This window comes from Schistocerca nitens, chromosome 1 (genome assembly GCF_023898315.1).
Source record: "Schistocerca nitens isolate TAMUIC-IGC-003100 chromosome 1, iqSchNite1.1, whole genome shotgun sequence".
Classification (NCBI taxonomy): Eukaryota; Metazoa; Arthropoda; class Insecta; order Orthoptera; family Acrididae; genus Schistocerca; species Schistocerca nitens.
The window spans coordinates 505276571-505294387 of NC_064614.1; the positions used below are offsets into that span (position 1 = coordinate 505276571).

Consider the following 17817-nt stretch of genomic DNA (forward strand, 5'->3'; position numbering starts at 1 on the left):
AATTCAGCAATTTCCACATCCTAAGATTTTTTTGTGAACTGCAAACTGTTGGAAAATTGACTTACTACATAAAGTTCATTCCTAATTTGGCACATATTGACGTGCCTCTGAACCATCTCAAATGTAAAAATGTTCTGTTCCATTAGACAAAAGACTCTGACCAAGTTCTTCAAAAACTGAAAAGTGCATTGCTTCGTCAGCCTTGCCTTATGCACTACAATCCACTCAAACCATGTGTGCTTACAGTCAGTGCTTCATCCGATGGCACTGGGTAGGTTTTAGCCCACAAATCTACCAAAACAGAACACCTCATCACATTTGCTTTCAAAACTTTGAACAGTGCCCAGATTAATTATAGTTAGCTGGAGAAGGAAGCCCTGGCTGTTATGTATGGTGTCATCAAATTTCATCATTACCTGTATTGCAGAAAAATTTTTATGGTCATGCAGCATAAGCCTTTGACATCATTGTTTCTTAGTCCACATGGCACAAAAACTTCAATGTTGGTCACTATTACTGTCAAATTACCAGTATGAGATTCTGTATTGCCCAGTAGCGCACCACCAAGCAGCAACACCTTATGTTATTTACTTGTCAGTGCATATGCAGCATTCAACGCATTGAAAGCTTCTTGTTTACATATTGATCCTTCTGATTTGCAAGCACTCGATTCTTTTTATATTGATTTTTTGTAGATCCACACAAGCCACTACTGTTGCTAAGTTACATTGACAAAGGTTGGTCACTCTCTCAGAAATGTATTCCTGATCCCTTAGTGCATAGATACTCTGTGCAACCCAACAGTTTATCTCTTCTGAATAATGTGAGTCTGCTTCACAAGCCCAACAGACAAGAGTGTTAATCCCTGCCTCATTGCAACAGCAGCTGTTAAGCCTTATACATAGAGGTCATTAGGGAACAGTTCACACGAAGCAGCTGGTACACCAACATTGTATGTGGCTCAGTTTACATAAGCAAATAAAACGTGTGATGGCACAATGTCATGCTTGCACAGACAATCAGGCCACTCCATGCCAGGAATTTTTCTCCTGCCCACATTCTGCTTCCCCAGGGCAGTGCCCCCATATAAACTTTCTGGCCCCTTTTGGTAAAAAATGTTGGTTGATTATCATTGATGCCTATAGAAAACACTCTTTTGTTATCCCAGTGCATTCAATGAATGCCGCCAGCACTATCAAGGCATTTGCTTCTGTATTTTCTCTTGAAGGCTTACCCCAAATAATTGTTTCTGTCAATGGACCTTCTTTTGTTTTGCAAACGCAATGGAATACATCATGTTAGGACAGTACCATTCTTGCCACAGTCTAATGGAGAGGCTGAACATTTTGTTCAAAAGTTCAAGACGCAGATGTCAAAACTTTGAGCATCACATTCACATGAAGATGCCTTACTGATGTTTCTGAGTTCATATCATACTTTGTCTGCTCCTGATATTTTGCAAGCAGAACATTAGCAAGTGGTACACCACTGGGACTTGCTGCATTTGCTTCATCCTTACCACTCTGCTCCAGCTTCAGACTTCACGTCTTAGTGACAAACACAAGGTTTTGTAGTGAGACTGAATACCATAATTCCCAAATCCTCCAAATCTATTAAAAAAAGCATATAAAAATTCTTTTGATGCCTTCCTGAGAAACACTCTCCATTCCTGCCAAATTAACAATGTAAGTAAAAACCAGATGTGGCTTGAATTCAATGCAATAATATCAACACCAATTGAGAGATTTATGCCAAATAAATTAACAAATGACAGAGTTGATCCCCCATGGTACCCAAAACAGTTCAGAACACTGTTGCAGAAACAATGAAAAATTATGCCAGAATTAAAGAATGCAAAATCCCCAAGATTGGCAATATTTTACAGAAGCTCAAAAATTAGCATGGATGCTTATAACCATTTCCATTATGAAACTTTGTCTCTAAGCTTGGCCGAAAATCCAAAGAGCTTCTGGTTATATGTAAAGTATGCTAGTGACGAGACACAATTAGTGCCTTCTTTGCCCAACAGCAATGGAAGTACTATCAGTGACAGTGCTGCTAAAGTCGAGTAAACTAAATGCAGCCTTCTGAAATTCCTTCACCAAAGAAGATGAAGTAAATATTCCATAATTTGAATCAAGAACAGCTGCCAACATGAGAAAGTTAGAAATAGATATCCTCAGAGTAGTGAAGCAACTTAAATCTTCTAATAAAAGAAGGTCTTCCATTCCAGACTGCATACCAATTAGATTCCTTTCAGAGAATGCTGATCCGATAGCTTCATACTTAACAATCATATACAGTTGCTCACTTGATAAAAGATTCATACCTAAAGACTGGAAAGTTGCACAGGTCACACTAATATTCAAGAATGGCAATATGAGTAATCCACTAAATTACAGGCCCAAATCATTAATGTCAGTATGTAGCAGGATTTTGAAACGTATATTGTGTTCAAACATTATGAATTACCTTGAAAAGAAAGATCTGTTGACACATGGATTTAGAAAATATCGTTGTTGTGAAACACAACTAGGTTACACGAAGTGTTGAGTGCTATCGACAAGGGATTTCAAATTGATTTCATATTTCTAGATTTCCAGAAGGCTTTTGACACCATACCTCACAAGAAGCTTGCAATCAAATTTCATGCTTATGGAATATTTTCTCAGTTATATGACTCGATACGTGGTTTCCTATCAGACGCCACAGTTCATAGTAATTGATGGAAAGTCTTCTAGTAAAACAGAAGTGATTTCTGGCATTCCTCAAGGTATTGTTATATGCCCTCTACTGTTTCTTATCTACATAGATGGTTTAGGAGACATTCTGAGCTGCCAACTTAGGTTCTATACAGATGATACTGTTATTCATCATCTACTAAAGTCATTACAATTTCAAAACAAACTGTAAAATGATTTAGAGAAGATACCATGGTGCAAAAATTGGTAATTGACTATCAGGATTACTATAAAGATGTTCTGCTAGAAACTAAAAGTCAATATGTAGCCGCAATGTTAAGAAACTCTACTAACACTGGTTTAGCTGTTTGGAAAGTAATAAATAGCTTTAGGGATTGTAAGGACAGATCAATACGTAATTTTACTATAAACCATAAAGGGCATATCATGAAATGTCAATGTCAGATTGCAAATTTTTTAATGAGTACTTTTCTTCTGTTGGAAAATCTGTCAATAATCATTTTAAGAATCTTCAGCATAGATATAAGGGCATTCCGATCAAACAAAGCATATACTTGGCCCCAACCAATAGCAAGGAAGTCAAAACCATAGTAATGTCATTAAAAAATACAAAATCAGCAGGCTATGATGGATTGTCTATCAGTACACTGAAAAGATGCATAGACAACATATCTGATGTCATGGCCACAGCAGTAAATGATGTAATTTCATCAGGTTGTTCCCCAGATAGTCTAAAGGCAGCACAAGTAATCCTGATTTACAAGAAAGGTGATAAATCTAAAATTGAAAACTACCACCCCATCTCAATCTTACCTGCATTTTATAAGGTAGTTGTGAAAGTTAATTAACTAGACTATTGACATTCCTGAGTCAACACATTTTAATACTTGGAAATCAGAATGGCTTAATGAAAAACAAGTCAACTTCAGTAGCAGCAGCACAATTAATAGACAAAATAATAATGGCAATAGAGAACAAGGAGTATGTAAGTAGAGGGTTCCTTGATCCAGAAAAAGATTTTAATTGTGTCAACATTACCATATTACTTGACAAGCTGTAGAACCTGGGTATCAGAGGAATTGGCTATGAGCTAATAAAATCGTATATCAGCAATAGAAAACAATTTGTTTTGCTTCAAACAAACAGTGGGTCTTACAAATCTAAAATTACTGATATCAAATAAGGAGTACCTCAAGGTTCTGTCTTGGGACCCATTCTTTTCTTGATTTATGTTAATGATATACAGTATTGTTCTCCTAACTGTACAAAAATATTGTATGCAGATGACACATCAACAGTGTGTAAACACAAAGACTATGAGAGCCTGCAGATGCTGTGCAACAGTGTAACTAATGAAATATTCAAGTATTTTAATGAAAGCCATCTAAATGTTCTTCAAAGACTGCAATGATGGAATTTAACACATGGAAACAAATAAAATTTGACATGAAATTATCCATAGGAAATGACATTTAAAAAAGGAAAAATGGACAAAGTTCTTGGGAATTACAATCCAGGACAGCCTCAAATGGGACATGCATATTGATTCCTTAGCATGTAAGCTGTCGAAGAATGTGTTTGCTATATATATGATTAGCAAATATTTTAAAGACTGTGTGTACTAAAAACTGCTTATGACGCCCTATTCTCATCAAATGCTGTAGAAATATGGGGTGCAACAACTCAAGCCAACCTAAGCACATTATTAATACTACAGAAAAAAGTTATCAGAATTATTTGTGGTGCCAAACCTCGAGAATCATGTCGGAATCTGTTCCCAAAATTAGGTGTGCTTATCATTATAGGTGTATACATATTGAAAGTTATATTGCTTGTGAAAACAATAAATCCAAATTTCAACTGTGTCCTGCAGCAGCACGATGCAAGGCAAAAGTTCAGATACCATGTAAATAGCCACAGAACAGGTTTATATGAAAAACATGCACTTCATGCTGGGCTGAAGCTAGCCAAAGCCCTACCAAAAAGTCTCACAACTATTCCTACTAACAAATTAAAAGATCAGCTAATTGAAAACCCTTTTTATTGCCTAGACGAGTATTATATCTGTATGAAAATTGCTTCATAAGTATGTCAAGCTCATAGTTTTAAGTAACCTACAACTAATATAATGTTGATAAAAACAATATTTGTAATATTGTGATTGTATACTACCAAATGTAAAATGCATCAAAATGTAAAATTTATTAATACAAACAAATCTTTAGTTTGTAATTTATAAACTGATATAGTCAGAAGAATAATCTGTATGATGCCCTGAAACTGTATAATTTCTAGGGATTGTATTTGATTATTCAATGTTGAATAAATATTATTATTATTATTATTATTATTATTAAATAATGAAAAGTGTGAGGTCATTCACATGAGAGACAAAAGGAACCAAGAAATTACAATTATGAACAACTTAAATTGACAAGAGCACATAGAAAATGTTGTAGGGAAGGTGAACCAAAGTCTGCATTTTATTGGCAGAACACTCAGACAATGCAACAGATCTACTAGAGGAGACAGCCTACACTACCGAGCGAGGTGGCGCAGTGGTTAGCACACTGGACTCGCATTCGGGAGGCCGACGGTTCAATTCCGTCTCCAGCCATCCTGATTTAGGTTTTCCGTGATTTCCCTAAATCGTTTCAGGCAAATGCCGGGATGGTTCCTTTGAAAGGGCACGGCCGATTTCCTTCCCAATCCTTCCCTAACCCGAGCTTGCACTCCGTCTCTAATGACCTCGTTGTCGACGGGACGTTAAACACTAACCACCACAGCCTACACTACACTTCTCCATTCTCTTTTTGAGTACTGCTGCATGGTGTGGGATCCTTACCAGATATAGTTAATGGAGTTCATGGAGAAAATTCAAAGAAGGGCAGCACATTATGTATTGTCCAGAAACAGGGGCAGAGATTGTCATATACACGATACAGGATTTGGAGTGGACACCATTAAAACGAAGGTGTTGCTCATTGCAGCGGGTTTTCTCACAATTTCTATCACCAACTTTCTCCTTCGAATGTGAAAATATTTTGTTAATGCTGGCCTACATACAGAGAAATGATCATAATAATAAAATAAGTGAAATCTGAGCTCGCACAGAAAGATATAAGTGTTCATTTTTACCGTGCGCTGTTCGACAGAGGAAAAATAGAGAATTATTGTGAAAATGGTTCAATGAACCCTCTGTCAGGCACTTAAGAATGATTTGCACAGTATCCATGTAGATGTAGAAGTTTTATCTGAACATCTGAGTTCAAAATCGTATGTAGAACAAGTCACATTTATGTGAATTCGGCATGGTTCTCAAATCAGCTGGCAGGGTGCAGTATACTATTTGCGGCAGCACAGGCATGCATCAGCACCTCCAAAATCAGCTATAGCTGTACGAATTCAGTGACAATGCCATAGATTGGACTGTTTCAGATATCTTCACTGCATGACGTCTGGCTGTCACGACACAGCCACATCCATCCACTGCAACAAAGCCTCCCACATAGCTTACTGACCCATAGCCTCCATCTACAGCTGTCTCACTGATGGTAGTTCTGACTGCCCACCTGCAACACTGTTGCCGCCAACACTACAGGTCGCCTCTCTCATGGACATCAACACTATCACCATCAGCTAGTTGCCAGCATCCTCCGCAACACCCTCCAAGCTCTTACCAGTGCCAGCAAATGCCTCGTGTGCTTGTTTTTCTGGGAAAGTTAACCTGGCATTCACATGATGCAATGTTAGGATACAGATTGGTCTACTCTGCTCCCAACTAAGTAGCAAGCTGCATCACTGTCCATATACCTTCGAAGTTGGGCAGTGTGGTATCACCCGCTATACAGTCGGCCACACTTTCAAATACATATGCCACCAGTTACACTCCTGCAGTTCCTACCATGGCATAAGGACACTACCATGAATGACTATGCTGATGCCAATGAGATGCAAGCATTCCCTCTCCAGAACTCCAGTGGCAAGTGTACTTAAAAAGTTCAAACATTCATGCACTGAATCCATTTAGTGTGTTTGCCAGCTGAATAATGTTTATAGACTTTCATAGTGGTGAAGGCGTGACATCTTCTGAACAGACACTGTATTGTAGAGTGACAGATCTATAAATCTTTTGTATCTGTATATATTTTTACACTCAAATCTACTGTTAGCAACTGATGTATTATTTTTACTATTTGATATTAGAAGTAGTCTGACAACATTTTTACTATGTGATATTAGACGTAGTCTGACAACATAAGCAAAGCATCTTGGAAGCTGATTGACAAATACGAAAAGGTCCCAACAAGATGAACATGGAACCACTCAGCATAAGACATGATGGTAACATTAAAAAAAACCCAGATACTATATGTAATATTTGTAATAACTACTACATTTCTGGTGAACAATCAACGCATATTACAGATTCACAGATAGAGAACCGATGCCATCTCATCCAGTGTACCGAATTTGAATTTGTGGAAGTGAATGAGTAGGAAGTTTGCAGGGCAATATACATGCTAAAGAAAAAATTTTCATCTGGATGGGATGGCGTATCCAGTGCTATTACTAAAGCATGCTTAAAAGAAATTTCCAAATCTCTTACTCACCCGATTAATTGCAGCATTAGAGATAACATGTATCCAACGGTTCTAAAAATGAGTGTAGTGAAACCAGTGTATAAAAAGGGAAGTAAGGAAGAAGTCTCCCACTATAGACCAATATCATTAATTCCTGCTTTTAATAAGATATTCGAAAGCATTATATTTCTCAGCAAGTGCCTTTTTCACAAAACATAAACTGCTTGTAGATTCACAGCATGGCTTCAGAAAAGAGCTAAGTACAACCACAGCAGTTACACAGTTCATCCATGAAGTTTACTGTCTGTTGGACCAGAAGAAGCAGACTGCAGGTATATTTTTGGACCTGACAAGAGCATTTGATACGGTAAACCATAGGGTACTTCTTAAAAAGCTAAAATCTTACAGTATTGGGGATCAAGCCATGAATCTTCTAACTATGTACCTGTTGAATCATAAGCAAAGCACTAAATTGTCATACAAACTAGATAATAAAATCATGAATCCCCACTCCACCAGTGAACCTGTATTACAAGGTGTACCACAGGGTTCAATCCTTGGACCCTTTCTCTTCCTTATATATATTAACGACATTGCACAACCCATTAACTCCCATATTGTAAGCTATGCAGATGACACGTCCATCTTATTCTATGGGAGCGAATCTAAAGAGCTAGAATCTCTTGTTACTAGTGGTCTAACAGAAGTAACAAAATACTTCAATGATCAGGGACTCAAGGTGAATGTCGCCAAATCTCAACTACTGACATTTAAAACAGGCAGTTCTCATCACAACAATATGAATAGTGTGTGTAATATCTCTGCAACAGAAAATGGTAGCTGTAAATTCCTGGGTGTATATGTTGATGAAAATTTGTGGTGGACATACCACATTAATTTCGTATGCGGAAAAGTCAGTACTGCCATATATCTCCTCAGTAAGCTCGCAAAGATAGTTCCTAGCCAAGCTCTGAAATTAGTATATTATGGAACACTTAACCCCTTTCTCAATTACAGAATTGAACTATGGTGCTGTGCAGCTGATGTACATTTAAAAAGAATACTACTACTACAGAAAAGAGCAATAAGACTTATACATGGGATGGGACATACAGATTCATGTCATGAAGTGCTTGTGCAGCACGAATATCAGACAATATATTCTCTGTACATCTTCAAAATAGTTGTATTTTTTATAAGTCAACCAACAGAAGCTACCAAGGGCAGTGATGTACATGATCACAACACCAGAACAAAGTGCAACTATTTCTGTAACAAAACAACATTAAAAATGACTGATAGAAGTCCCTATATCAGTGGTTTTATTTGATATAAGAAGCTACCAAACTCTCTAAGAACGTACACGGGAAATGTTTTTAAAACAAAATTAAAATCTTTTCTAATAGAAAAATGTTTATGTTCTTTCAATGAATTTTAAGATAGTGGTCGTAACATGAGGCATTAACATATCAGTTGTAACGTGATAAATGTAAAAACTAGACATAAGAAGCAACAGCTACAGAATATAGTGTATTTTATAAGTATAAATATAACCATAGTATTAAGTATGACCTTTGCAAAAGAAATCATTATGATGGCTCCACGCAAAGAAAATGTAAATAAATAAATAAATAAATTGATGTTTGAATTCTCTGTTCATGAATAGCATTTGTTCCTCAATCCTTTATTCACTAAAGAACCACACAGTGTGCAAGGAAGTTAAAACACCACTCAGCTATCTTTTTGATGTAATATGAATATCTCAGATAAAAGATAGCTGAAATCCAATTCACCAAGTATAACATTAGCAAATAAAAGGTAAATTTGCCCACATTGAAACATCAACCCATAACACTTTGATTACTCACAAATGTCCAGAGTGGCACTTCTCATCAGACCAGCTATTTACTTACATACTTACCTTTTAAGTGTTCTGACATACTCCAATGATAGGTCACACTTCTTTTCAATGCATTCATTAACAGTGCATAGAATTAACTGACGAATGATATTTTACCTAATTATTAAGCCTCTTTGTACTCCAGCTGCCATTTTGCATGCCATGTGATAGACGTCTTCCAAAACATTTCGAACAGAGAACTTCTCTTCAAAAATGTAAGCAGCATCTGCACCTCCAGCTAATCCTATGAGAAAACATACACGTCTTAATTAATCATACTTATTCAGTTAAATGTAACTAGCTCCGTAACTACTATCCTCCACAATAGTATTAAACTGTCTCACCCGACAATGTAGCAAGATATCCACAGTGACCTCCCATGGTTTCAATTATAAATACTCTTCGTTTTGTTCCTTGTGCAGACTGCCGTATTCTGTCACATATCTGCAAAGTAACCAAATATTTTGGAAACTTACAATAACTGTATTTAATTTAAGAAAGAAATTTGTAGCCTACCTCTATTATTTCATTCAGTGCAGTGTCACAACCAAGTGCAAATTCTGTTCCTGGAACATTATTACTTATGGTTGAAGGAATAACTGCAATGGGTATACAAAATTCACGGTATACCCTTCTGCTCTCAACTAACTGAAGAGCTGCTTGGAAGGCCTGCACAAAAAATTTATTTTGTAGAATATAAAGATCCAGTAAAATATAATACCATATCAAATAGTTATTTCCATACTGCTACTGTAACAATAAAGGCTTCTCTGCGATAAACTTTGCCATTTGTCTTACAGCTAATATGAATCTTCAATACTTAATATTTGTTAACTGAGTTAATAGCTAAATAACAATCAAAAATTTTCTTGGAAATATCTTCTGGAACTGAAACTTACCAACTGGCTCTTTCTTACATTGATGATTATCTCATTTTTCTTCACTCAGTTCAGTAAAAGAGAGGTTCATCTGTAAAGAAGATTGCATATATGATGCTGCTGCAACCTATTCTTGCGTACTGCTTGAGTGTTTGGCATCCATACCAGGTCAGACTGAAGAAGGACATCAAAGCAAGTCAGAGGCGAGCTGCTAGATTTGTTATGGAAGGGTTCGAACAATATGTAAGTGTTACGGAGATGCACTGGAAAATCAAATGGCAATCCCTGGAGGGAAGGCAACATTCCTCTTGAGGAACACTTTTGAGAAAATTTCGAGAACCAGCATTTGAAGCAGACTGCCACCAGTATATGTCAGGTGTAAGGAACATGAAATTATGGCTCATATTGACGTGCACTGACAGTTGTTTTTCTCTGGCTCTATTTGCGAGTGGAACAGGAGGGGAAATGACAAGTACTGGTACAGGGTACCCCCTGTCATGCGCCATACAGTGGCTTGTGGAGTATCTATGTAGATGCAGGTCATTCCTATATAAAAAGCTGTGCAATGGACACATGTTAGTTGACAACATGCATGGTTTTGTAGGTTGCTCTGTCTTTGATATGGAGGGATTTACCAGAGGCAGGACTGTACCAAGTGATACTGGGTAGGGGCATGGGGCCAGTTTTAGAGTGGAAATAATTGCAAGTGTAGGGTTCTTGGGATGGGGATAATCATCTGGGAATGCCATACAGTTTACAACAATAGTAACATGGGTTCATATTTGGAAAAAGATTAGTGAGTCTGACTAGGGAAAATATGTTAAGCTGTTGCAGGAATTGGACAGTTCTTTTTCACCATGAGTCCAAACCACATTGATAAATCTGTATTAAGCCAGGGGTGCCAGTAGGGGTGATGGGGCTGAACCAGTTCCTGAGTCTTGTAGAACTCCCTCTTCCACATACCCTTGAAAAGTTGCACAAATGACTGAGCCACACTGGTTTCCATAATGGTCCCCCTGACTTGTTTGTAGTTCTGGGCTGCAGTGGCAAATAAGATTTTGGTAAGGATGAAATTAGTTATGGTGATGCACTCAGGTGGCCATTACATCTGGTGTTCCAGGGCTGAGAGGGCATTTGATAGTAGCTGCGAGAGATCCAGATGGGAGAGGGTGGAACTAGATCTGAGATATGTAGGAAATGGTTGGTGCACAAAGAATGGAAGGTTCCTTGTGATGAGTTGGCGACACTGGTCTATCAGGGTCAGAGTGCATTCATTGGGAAATTTTAAGTCAGCTACAATGGGATGGTGAGGCTGGCTGTTTCTATGTCTCTTGAAAAGTAACTAGAGGGTGGCGGTGCATGAAACAGGACTGGTAAGAATTTCTATGGAAATGGTTATGGTTTCTTGTCAGAGACTAGAGATTTTCTGCAGCTCACCATCATTGGAAGGAATGGGGTGATTAGGAACAGTTTTGTATGTCAAGGAGACGAGAAATGCTGATGCCCCCTCTGCTACATGGTCCTCTTAATAAAGTGTTACAGTAGTGGACCTTTCGTCCACATAGAGGATGATGACAAAGTTGATTGCCTTCAGATCACAGATAGCTTGGGGCACAGCTTGAATAATGTTTGTGGTTTGATTTTATATTTTTTAGGAAGGGCTGAAAGGCAACACTGGAAGTGAGGCATTCCTGGAATGCCTGTAATTGTTGGTTTCCTATCCTACTCTGCATACACAGAACATAGTATATGATCACTTGTACTGGTGGTGATGTCAAGACCAGTGAAACAAACAGGCAGTTCTTGCGGTCAATGATGACAGAGTGAATGTTTATCCAGAAATGAAGTCCACAGCATAATGAGAGTCATCATTAAGGTGCATAAAACAGTTCAGGAAGGAATCCAGGTCAGGTCAATCACACTCTTATTAAATGGCACCTACCAACAGTTTCAAGAGGATAGCAAGAAATGATGAACAAATGCTGGATCATGGTATTTACAGACACTCTTGCATTTGTGAATGGGCCCAAGTGACATGCCTCTATGTGAGCATTTATTGAACTTATGGTAATATAAAAATTTGTTGCTTTTTTCCCCTTATGTTGTCCTGTTTGAGTGAGTTTCCTTGTTTAACCATTATTCAGACTCATTTTCTCCAACTCCTTACTGTAATGTAATTTTGTAATATGTCCTCTAAATCATCCATTGAACATGGTATGAACCAGTTAATTAATGATCTGCCATGAGTGTTCTTGGTTAAGTACAAGATCCACTTCAGATACAGTTTTCCTTCTAGATACTTGGCTATTGTAGCTTTGATCTCATAGAAGTCCCACATAAGTAGTTTTCACTGTTATGTACCAGGTGTCACCATAATTTTCTTTCTGTTGCTGTTTGAAACGAATTAAAACTGTATAGAGAAAATCAGAAAATGTATAGTATGCCTTTTAAGTATGTTTCTTGGTCATGTTGTAATCACTATTTTCAGTTTTAGAGCTAGAAGTGTCTTCATTTTCTCATTTGAAATTTCTTTACAACACAGACGGTACATACATCACCAGGGAAATAATATTAGAGTATTCTAATTTTCTAACTGACCTGCCATGAGAACATTTTATCAGACAGATAACATCATGCAGTACCTGGTGCTTTCCTTTTCCTATCTATAGATTAATTTTTCTTCTGTAGCTGTTACTGAAAGAAATTTCCACATTTACTGTTTATTTATGTATGTAAAACTGAAACTATCATGCCTGAATAATGCAAAGTTTCTGCTTAATTTCTGAAACACTTTTTTTTTTACTAACATTTTATCTAGATTGGGTCTGCTTATTGTTAAGTTGAGTAAAGTATTTGCATTCTATGTTTTAACTTTTCTGTTATAACTAAGTCTACATCACTGAAAATGAATGTTTGCTCTAGCACAAGAAAGTTATTTTCATGTAATTTCTTAGACTTTGCTGGCAATTTATTGTCATCTTGTGTTCTACAGGTTTTCCACATCTGTCCAACACAATGTTTTGATGCTAAGTTACAATGTTGAAATATTGTATTGGGAAGATGTGGAACATGAACAGTACACCCAATTCTACAAGATGTGTAGGTTCTTTAAATGGCCTACACATATAAATAAATATTCACGTTATCCCTGTTATATTGTACTGAGGTATGGTTATCTCTGTGGTCTTTTGAGTTAGTGCAATACAGAAATATGTAATTGCACTCTCCCAGTAATGTGTAAATTAAAAGTTACAATATGCAACAGTCTCAAGTTTTCATTCTCCTACCGAGTTACATCCTAATATCTATGCCCAGACATGATGAGACCCTGCATTTTGAAGTGGACATTTTCAGAGAAGAAGTCAACATGAAGAGAATAGTCAATGCATTTATGCCAGCATAGTTGTACATGATTGGGGAGACAAGGTAAGTACCAGACCATACACCATGTCTCAAAGGAATTAATCTTCAAGTAATATTTCAGAACTGCCACAACATTTCTTAACCTGCACACATCCATACCTGCGTGATTCCTGGGCATAGAATTTCAGGTGCAGCTAAATAGTGCAGATTTTCAATTTTCCTCATTGATATAAATAATGCCAACTGGCAGCTAATGTCTTAATTCCTTTGTGTTTTGTTTCATAGCGTCTGCAGGATCAAAATGGTGTCTGTTCTTTCAGATATGTCTGAAAGAATAGACACCATGAAATTGTTTGTTTACTGTTCTGTTAAATATTGCACCAGATACAGTGCAACACCAGTGTGTATGCTGTTCTCATGCATGGGATGTGTAAGTTGTTGTTTGTAAGCACCTGGAAATAACCCTTACTATTTTCAAACAATTGAAAGCTGCTGCAAATAGATGTGTTGGTAGAGGTACTGAAAGTCACATACCAATGATATCAAAGGTACATCAAGTTCTGTCCTATCCTGTGTATACCACCTCTGCAGAAAGTGGTAGGTCTAGGCATCCTGTACAGGAGAGACTGAGACCAGAGAGAACTCAGTATGTTACATCTGTACATTAGCCAACAAATTTGGGGTGCTGGCTTCCACAGAAACTGAAACTGAGCCATTCTCTTGTGCAGTGAATGTACGATGTGCCACCCATCCATAAAGTAAGAGGAAGGACATGCCAATAAATCAGTGTGATGCCCATAGAAACACCAAATGCACTGCACTGTAGGTCACTTGCAAAGGTGAACCTGCCAAACATAACATCAGTGAGGTGCTGAACAGCAACACATTTACATTATGACAAGAACTGAGCTACAAGTCAAACAGCAGACCAATGGAGTGACCACGACTTTCTCCAAATCCTGAAAAATTAAAGGCCTGCTTTTATAGAAGGTAATAAACTATTACAACTGACAAAGAGGTATTTGAGGATGCACAATGCAATCATTCACTGCAAAAAATCAGCTATATCTGCAAAGTGTTAATGGTGTAGTAACTAAAAGTAGAACAAAGTGAAGATGATGTCTTTTCTTTTCTTTTCTGCAGTCAATGGTTGAAGAATGAGCTGTTAATGAATTTCTAGACTATGTTTCCTGCTGATGACAGATATAGGGCATTATTACTGTATGATCCAAGTGCTTTTTTTTTAAACATATTGTTCATTTAATTTAGGAGGAATTAACAATCTTGATTTTTCTGTAATAATGTGAATCTTCCCCAGTTATACAATTTATAGAGAATTTACTACATAAATAACAGGAAACAGTAGATGAACCATTTATTTCCTTAATGTATCTCTCCAATCCAGTTCACTTTACATCCTTACAACAAGTCATGGACAATATTACATTGAAAACTAAGAGAAAGAAATGACAACATCTGGAATCAATATGTCTTGTGACAGGAAGAGAGCTTCACTTAATGCTGAGGAATTTTCTGATCAAGACGTAAACATATACCACAAGCAATAAGGCAAATATTCTTTATTGTGTCATCACAAATGCAAAACATTGGCCACTTGTTGTGACATCAGCCTTTGTTGTGACATCAGTCTCAGGAAAGCTGTTGCAACAAGTAAATGGGGGAGCAGGTCAGCCTCATATGCAATTCTACAGCTTGTTACTAAAATAATGGTAGTGTGGTATTCTGCAATACAGAACCATCAGCATTGGGGTAGATGACTTTGTGTCGTAGCACAAAACTGTGTTTCTGCAGCCTGCTATGTGATGAGATGTGGGTTCCTACCACAACACACCTACCTGGAAATAAAAATATGCCACTCAGATATTAGCACAACTTGGATTCCTGACTTTTGCTAGTGCCATGACAGTCTCCACATCAGTCAAATGTTAGGTCAATCAATTACATCTGCATTGAGCAGCATCAACAACCAAGCAAAGCTGCTGGTGTATGAACCATTAGATAGTGCAGATGGTTCTGGTCCTCAAATTAGTATCACCAAGGTGAAGCTGCCATTGGGGTATCACCTAACATTCTAGCTAGTCTCCAAAGGTCCTCAGTTCACCAAGGCATCTGCCCACCTCTACCAGCTGCTTGGGACTTCTTGCGGTGTACCCAAGTCCAGGCATAAGCTTGCTGGCTATCAATCTATCTCCAGTCTTGTATCAGCAAGGCCACACATATTGCCAACCCTGCTTTTCTGTGACAGCACTCTGCTGCCTTATCACACACATTCACCGCCTCTTAGCTGGCTCCTGGTTGTGGTTCTGAAACTCCCGTATGGGAGCAATGATTAATAAAGGATGTTGTTTTTTTGAGTAAACATTCTTGATTCTACGCTCACTATGGTACCCCAAAGATCTTGCACATGCCATTCTGAGCTGAAAGTGGCCATCCTGCAGCTCACGTATTAGCATAAGTGTCATATGTTCATGCCAGACCATTACGTGTGGTGTCATACCATCATATTTTGCTGACAGAAGATCCAGAGCCTACAAGTGATGTTGCAGATTAACAATCTGCAACATCACTTTGATGTCATGAGTGAAAATGAACTAATTGTGGTATTGGTATTCAAACCTGTCCTGTTCCATTTTTCCTGTGGACACAGGCCTTGCAGTGGATAAACAAGTGGTGGAGCAAGTTACCACCATGTAGCCATATCAGACATTGTAAAATCAGACAATAAAGAGGCGCAAAAACAATATGGAGGAAAGAACAGGGAACAGTTGAGCAATGTGTCATAGGAGGAGGGGGGAATGGGAATTTATTGAAGAAATTGCGGACAGTATTATTAGTAGTAGCACACACACACACACACACACACACACACACACACACACACACACTGGTGATGTCTGAACCATTTCCTGTACCGCAATTTCCCATTTGCCATCCTGAAAAACTGAGTCAGCATCCCTTCATAATGAGTGAGATGTTGAGCTCAGAAAGAGGAAGAGGTGTTAGTATTGTGCTATGCATAGCTTGAGGGTAAGTATTTCTAGAAAGGAAAAAAAGAAGGAAAAAAACATAAAGTAAAGGTGTTATGTGGAATGTTGGATGTTTTATAATCATTATCATTATTATTATTACTAGTATTATTATTATTTATTTGTACAAATTTTTTTATCAAACCCCTACTCTGTTTTATCTAAGTACTCCTTCAATGTATAAAATGTATAGCATAACAGGTACATTTTAGCTGCCTTTTTTAAGAAAAGCGAATTTTTGCCATTTCTTTAATCTCTTTTGGTAATTTATTGTACAGTTTTATTCCTTGGTAGAAAATGCTGTTTTGAGTTTTGTGTTTATTTTTTATTGGTAAATGTAAGTTGATTCTATCTCTTGTTGCATGGTCATGGACAGAGTTTTTTGTTCAGTAATTACCAATGTTAATAATAATAATAATAATAATAATAATAATAATAATCATATTTATTCAACATCGAATAATCAAATACAATCCCTAGAAATAATACAGTTTCAGGACATCATACAGATTATTCTTCTGAATATGTCAGTTTATAAATTACAAACTAAAGATTTGTTTGTATTAATAAATTTTACATTTTGATGCATTTTACATTTGGTAGTATACAATCACAACATTACAAATATTGTTTTTATCAACATTATATTACTTAAAACTATGAGCTTGACATACTTATGAAGCACTTTTCATACAGATATAATACTCATCTAGGCAATAAAAAGGGTTTTCAATTAGAATTCTTTTTAGCTGATCTTTTAATTTGTAAGTAGTAATGGTTGTGAGACTTTTTGGTAGGGTTTTGGCTAACTTCAGCCCAGCATGAAGTGCATTTTTTTTCATATAAAGCTGTTCTGTGGCTATTTACATGGTATCTGAACTTTTGCCTTATATCGTATGATGCTGTAATTTACCGTCTAGTAAGGTCATCCGAAGACCAGTATCAGTTGCAAAGTGATTTAGAAAAGATTGCTGTATGGTGTGGCAGGTGGCAGTTGACGCTAAATAACGAAAAGTGTGAGGTGATCCACATGAGTTCCAAAAGAAATCCGTTGGAATTCGATTACTCGATAAATAGTACAATTCTCAAGGCTGTCAATTCAACTAAGTACCTGGGTGTAAAAATTACGAACAACTTCAGTTGGAAAGACCACATAGATAACATTGTGGGGAAGGCGAGCCAAAGGTTGCGTTTCATTGGCAGGACACTTAGATGATGCAACAAGTCCACTAAAGAGACAGCTTACACTACACTCGTTCGTACTGTGTTAGAATATTGCTGCGCGGTGTGGGATCCTTACCAGGTGGGATTAACGGAGGACATCGAAAGGGTGCAAAAAAGGGC

At 37.3% G+C, this 17817-nt stretch overlaps 1 protein-coding gene across 1 annotated transcript in view; it reads right to left on the reverse strand.

The window, feature by feature from the left end:
- LOC126256905 (ATP-dependent 6-phosphofructokinase-like) overlaps positions 1 to 17817 on the reverse strand; it is a 408122-nt gene that overhangs the window by 91803 nt on the left and 298502 nt on the right. Inside the window, exons 11-13 of the mRNA XM_049955523.1 lie at positions 9702 to 9854; positions 9530 to 9629; positions 9303 to 9429 (exon numbers count right to left, since the gene is read on the reverse strand). Coding sequence (XP_049811480.1) covers positions 9303 to 9429; positions 9530 to 9629; positions 9702 to 9854 — 380 coding nt within the window. The remainder of the gene's footprint in view (positions 1 to 9302; positions 9430 to 9529; positions 9630 to 9701; positions 9855 to 17817) is intronic.